Here is a 6,279-nt window from a genome sequence, read left to right on the forward strand (position 1 = left end):
TTCCACAGCAGACACGCAATGCTCTATCCATCCACGCATGCTCTGTCACCCACGCAATGCTCTGTCCAGCCACACAATGCTCTGTCCACCACGCAATGCTCTGTCCAGCCACACAATGCTCTGTCCAGCCACGCAATGCTCTGTCCAGCCACGCAATGCTCTGTCCAGCCACGCAATGCACTGTCCGCCACGCAATGCTCTGTCCAGCCACACAACACTGTACAGCCACGCAATGCACTGTACAGCCACGCAATGCTCTGTCCCATCCACGCAATGGTCTGTACAGCCACGCCAATGGTCTGTACAGCCACGCAATGGTCTGTAGCCACGCAATGGTCTGTACAGCCACGCAATGGTCTGTACAGCCACGCAATGGTTGTACAGCCACGCAATGGTCTGTACAGCACGCAATGGTCTGTACAGCACGCAATGTCTGTACAGCCACGCATGGTCTGTACAGCCACGCAATGGTCCTGTACAGCCACGCATGGTCTGTCCAGCCACGCAATGGTCTGTCCAGCACGCAATGGTCTGTCCAGCCACGCAATGGTCTGTCCAGCCACGCAATGGTCTGTCCAGCCATGCATGGTCTGTCCATCCACGCAATGCTCTGTCCATCCACGCAATGCTCTGTCCATCCACGCAATGCTCTGTCCATCCACGCAATGCTCTGTCCATCCACGCAATGCTCTGTCCAGCCAGCAATGCCTGTCCAGCCACGCAATGCTCTGTCCAGCCACGCAATGCTTGTCCAGCCACGCAATGCTCTGTCAGCCACGCAATGCACTGTACAGCCACGCAATGCACTGTACAGCCACGCAATGCACTGTACAGCCACGCAATGCACTGAAACAGCAATGCACTGTACAGCCACGCAATGCACTGTACAGCACGCAATGCTCTGTCCATCCACGCAATGCTCTGTCCATCCACGCAATGCTCTGTCCATCCACGCAATGCTCTGTCCAGCCACGCAATGCTCTGTCCAGCACGCAATGCACTGTCCATCAGCCACGCAATGCGTCTGCTACAGCCACCAATGGTCCGTCCAGCCACGCAATGGTCTGTCCAGCCAGCGCAATGCTCTGTCCAGCCACGCATGGTCTGTCCAGCCACGCAATGGTCTGTCCAGCCACGCAATGCTCTGTCCATCCACGCAATGCTCTGTCCATCCACGCAATGCTCTGTCCCAGCCACGCAATGCTCTGTCCAGCCACGCAATGCTCCCTGTCAGCCACGCAATGGTCTGTCCAGCCACGCAATGGTCTGTCCAGCCACGCAATGGTCTGTCCACCACGCAATGGTCTGTCCAGCCACGCAATGGTCTGAGACTATCTGAACTGAAAACAGCATTGTTGAGAAATCAGACTATTGGACAATAAGTCACGCAGTACTGAAGATACAAACATTACTGAGAGCAGGAATCTAATTCATTACATTTTAGTCATTTAGCAGATGTTCTTATACAGAGTGACTTACAGGAACAATTAGGGTTAAGTGCCTTGCTCAAGGGCACAGACAGATTGTTCACCTAGTCAGCTCTGGGATTCGATTACTGGCCCAACGCTCGTAATCGTTAGGCTACCTACCACCTACCTTGTAGCTGATGCTATAGCACAAACATTTAGACAAGGCATTACAAGCACACAGATCATTGTCAATAGACAGAGTGGTATCATACAGCAGTCAGCTGAGCGGTTCAGTGATCTACAGTATATGTAGAGTACCTCCGTGCATGGCGTCCAGACGGACTTTAATGTGATTGGCTCCAGACACAAGCTGTTTTAGGGCATTGAAGTCGAAGATTCCCCTCAGCATCTCAGCGTAGGACTCCACAGAGTCCATGATCTCCACTGTAGAGGACAAACAGCAGTTAGGATAGATTAGATGTACTAACTATTATAAACTGGGTGGTTCGAGCCCTGAATGTTGATTGGCCGAAAGCCATGGTATATCAGACCGTACACCAGGTGTATGACAAAACATTGGTAACCAGTTTATAATAGCAAGAGGGCAACTCGGGGGTTTGTGGTATATGGCCAATATACCACGGCTAAGGGCTGTATACAGGAACTACGCATTGCGCCTAAGAACAGCACTTAGCTGTGGTATATTGGCCGTATACCACACCCCGTTGTGCCTTATTGCTTATGTAGCCTGTTTCTAGACTTAGGAGAAGACATACAACTAGAAGACATTCACATACTTTACTGATTGCAATAATACACCTGAATTTGAGTGCCTTGCCCAAAGATTTGTACCAGTGAGCTTCTCCCAGGTTTGGTCTCCAAGCTAACCCATCCCAGTCAGTTGAGAATAATTCCTGCCCATCCTGCTGTACCTGTCATGGGCTTGAATGTGTCCACCTCAAAGGTCTGCTTGCCGATCTTGGAGATGTCAACCTTGAGGTCGGGGCAGATGTGGTACTCTGTTAGGCTCTTGCTGATCTGGAATATTTTGTCTGTGATTCCCTCTGGCGCAGGACCTGGGGACAGACACATACAGTAAGGAGAGGAGGATAAGGAAGAGGCTAGAGAAATCTTATGTAAAACAGCCACGCTCCATCACGAGGCATCCTAAACTTTGTCATAAAATTACTGATTGGATTGTGTGCTCATTCTATCCTGAAACTTCCTCCATCGTCATTACAAAGGTAGGCTAAGTAAAGTAACTGTTACCCCATCTCTCACTGGCCTTTCTCCCCCTATGGCTTTCCCCTGAAAGCCTCTTTTGTCCCCTTCCTTGTCTCCCTCCTCTTCCCCATGTGTCCCTCTCCTATCTCTATTTCCAGTCTCTCTCCTCCCTTCCCTGTTTATCCCCTTCCTGTCTTCAACCTCTCCAATTCATCTCTCTCCTTCCCCTCCCATCTCACCTCCGGAGGCGATGTTGTACTTGATGCCAAAGTCTCCTTTAGGGCCACCGGGGTTGTGGCTGGCCGTGAGGATGATTCCTCCCACGGCTTTGAGCTTGCGGATCACACAGGACACAGCGGGGGTGGACATGATGCCATTCTGACCAATGACCAGGTGGCCTATCTGCATGGAGACAGGATGTCATGTTTTATATTTTAAACTGTAAGTCCTATATATTACATTGACCTATTCAGTCGACACACGTAAGGATGAAAATAGAAGAGGAGTGTACAGATTCAACACGATTCACCATTGGTGAGGTCAGACTGCTATGTGGGCGCTAAACAAGCAACTGAGTGACATTGGAGAGTATGGAAAGTAAACGTCTAGGGCAGGGTTTTCCTAAACTCGGTCCTGGGGCCCCCCCTGGGTGCATGTTTTGTTTTTTGCCCTAGCACTAAACAGCTGATTCAAATAACTAACTCATCATCAAGCTTTGATTATTTAAATCAGTTGTGTAGTGCCAGGTCAAAAACCAAAACGTGCACCCAACGGGGGCCCCAGGACCGAGTTTGGGAAACCCTGGTGGGGGGGGGGGTCTGGGGGGTTGGTGGGGTATTCTGACCTCTACCCAATTGAGATGGTTTGGGAAGAGTTGGACCACAGAGTGATGGTAAAGCAGCCAATAAGTGCTCAGTATATGTGGGAACTCCATGGAAAAGCATTCCAGGCAAAGCTGGTTGAGAGAATGCCAAGAGTATGCAAATATGTCCTTAAGGCAAAGGGTGGCTACTTTGAATAATCTCATAAAATATATTTTGATTTGTTTAACACTTTTTTGGTTACTACATGATGCCATGTGTTATTTCGTAGTTTTGATGTCTTCACTATTATTCTACAATGTAGAAAATAGTAAAGATGAAGAAAAACCCTTAAATGAGTAGGTGTGTCCAAAATTTTGACTGGTACTGTAGGTCGCAAATAAAAGAAGCAATATGTTATACATCATGAATAAGATGATAATAAGAAGAGTTCTGATGATAATGTTCATTTTGTGCAGGATTATATGGCACAGATCATATTGGAGCTATATGGTGTGATAATGACGTTGGTCTGTCTGAACATTGTGTTCAGCCAGGAGGTCAGTGTCACTAGTGCTCATGTTGTGCCTGGGCTACGTGACAGCATACCACCACACCCCCCTTTCCTCTAAAGGTGCAGAGGGAATGAACAGAACCCGGCTGTGCCACTGACAGTCTCCTTATGAAACAATCCCTCAATGTTGCACTTTTTCCAATTACTACAACCTTGCAGAGAACCGCTGTCTTTGTTCGTAAACTAAACATGCATGGCATGGAAGAGTGCCCACTGACTGTTTAGGCTACATAATGGGAAAGGAATTGTGTAGTGTTTTTCATCAACGTGGGAAAGGGCACCATGCCATCTCCCCTCTGTGCACTTCATCAAAAGATCAGCGAGGTCAGTAAGCACAACTTTTATTTGGAAACTATCAGACCAGGGTTGAAATAACCTAAGGTAACAGGGCTTAAAAGAAACGCCAGAGCGGAGTTCCGACATCCGGTTTTCAGCGAGAAGGGTGCAATTGTGGCCCGCAATTCAGGGCGCTCCTGCATATGGGCCTTCCTGCATCTGCAGGTACCCCTCATTATACTTCTATTGGTCCATTTTTAAGCTAGGACTCCGGTACACAGACGGGAGGCGGGGAGGGCTCCAGCAAATTAGATGGAAGTAATGCACCATAACTTTGAATGCCAACTGCTGATAAACCCCACAGAAGAAGAAGAGGCGGGGGTGACAACAGAAGCTAGCAAGGACAACGGTAGACAGCGTTCTTCACCCACAGCCTGTRGGACAATGCATTCCCACAGTTCTGTTAATGGTAGGTGTTTGGCAGTCGGGAGTTAAGGACACTGTGCTAGCTAGCACTCTGGGGGTACACAGCAGGCGGGATAGGTAGCTAGCTAGCACACTGGTAGACAGTGCACTTCTCCTCCGCCTGTCAGGCACTGTTTTCCCTCAGTTCTGTTAACGAAGGCGAGGCCAGGGGCCCCCATCTAGCATATGATAGCAACATTTGTAGAATTTATGGAAATTTGCTTTGCATCTGCTAAATGTTCTCTCAGCCTCATGGCAAACGGTGAATAAAACCATGAGACCAGCTATAAATCAGCAAAACAAATGCTCTACACCATGAAAAAAAAAAATTACATTGCGGGAAATGAGCATTAAAATGGCAAAATTCTCTCAGCCTCATGACAAAATGTGTAGAATAGCATTATAAAACTGCACATTTTTCTCTGCACCATGGCAAAAATGTGTTGAAATGCAGTAAGTTAGCTAATTTCGTTTTTTTTTGTATCCTACAAAATTATTTAGGGTGGCGGGGCCCCAACTGTGGTAGTCCGGCACTGGCAATATGTTCAATTTCATTTTATTATAAAACGGAATTGCCATCTGTATCCAAAATAAAATAACGTATCGGCAACAATGTATCCGCCAAACTTCAAAACTGATGAAGCGCTACAATGTACCACTGATTGGCGCTGTCACTGTCAACACTGGGAGCTGTCAAAGACGCTAGACTAGCTGCTAATGGTATACATGTTTGGGGGTGAGGCCTAGGTTTCCGTCATGTTTTAGCCACTACAGGTGGATAAACATGGGATTATTACTGACCCCATTAGCAGCGGCGATCTGGATGATCAACTTAATGGCATCTTTCATGAAAAACCTTCCATCGCCTCCCACTACGAGCAGTCCAGGCTGACGCTCCGCTGGTTCGATGCAAGAGATAATGCTTTGAATGAAGTTCTCCGCATAGTGCTCATTCGTTTGAAAGACTGTCACCCTTTTCCTCAGTCCACTCGTGCCAGGCTTCTGGTCAGGATAAGCCTTGGTTTTGACTACTGTGATTTTCGTCATTTTCCACAAGTGATCCGCGTATTCGGTTGAGGCGAATGCACCGCACAGCTGCCTCACGTAGACACTCGCAAGTCCCCCCTTGGTTAGGTCCTTCCCACCTCTAAATTTAAACGGACAGTACTGGATTTTGATTCAAGGCCTGGCGCATAAAATAAACAATATTCAAAAGAAGTCTGATGCCACAATGTATTTGTGCCTCAATCATGGCATCATGTCAACATTAGGACCAAAATACAACTTTAAGATGCAGTATCTAATAGTTAGCCTAATTTCAGTTTGTGACAAAACAAGCAAGTATAGTGTAGAGAATCATTGTACCATCTAAATCGCTATTAAATATATTCTCTATAACCAATAATATTGTATTTTCAGCTTTTTGAAGCTTGTGTACAAAGCAAAAACCAAACATAAGAAATAACACACAGAACAGATTTACCACTTCTTAGACCTGCTTTCAATGAGAATGACAGATCTATAACTCACA

At 47.1% G+C, this 6,279-nt stretch overlaps 1 protein-coding gene across 1 annotated transcript in view; it reads right to left on the reverse strand.

Annotated features, from left to right (window-relative positions):
* The window catches only part of pgm1 (phosphoglucomutase 1), a 12,696-nt gene extending 6,823 nt beyond the window's left edge, over nucleotides 1-5,873 (reverse strand). Inside the window, exons 1-4 of the mRNA XM_070447436.1 lie at nucleotides 5,550-5,873; nucleotides 2,873-3,035; nucleotides 2,342-2,485; nucleotides 1,728-1,853 (exon numbers count right to left, since the gene is read on the reverse strand). Coding sequence (XP_070303537.1) covers nucleotides 1,728-1,853; nucleotides 2,342-2,485; nucleotides 2,873-3,035; nucleotides 5,550-5,795 — 679 coding nt within the window. The 5' untranslated portion in view covers nucleotides 5,796-5,873. The remainder of the gene's footprint in view (nucleotides 1-1,727; nucleotides 1,854-2,341; nucleotides 2,486-2,872; nucleotides 3,036-5,549) is intronic.
* Between the last annotated feature and the right edge of the window lie 406 nt (nucleotides 5,874-6,279).

This window comes from Salvelinus sp. IW2-2015, linkage group LG16 (genome assembly GCF_002910315.2).
Source record: "Salvelinus sp. IW2-2015 linkage group LG16, ASM291031v2, whole genome shotgun sequence".
Lineage (NCBI taxonomy): Eukaryota > Metazoa > Chordata > Actinopteri > Salmoniformes > Salmonidae > Salvelinus > Salvelinus sp. IW2-2015.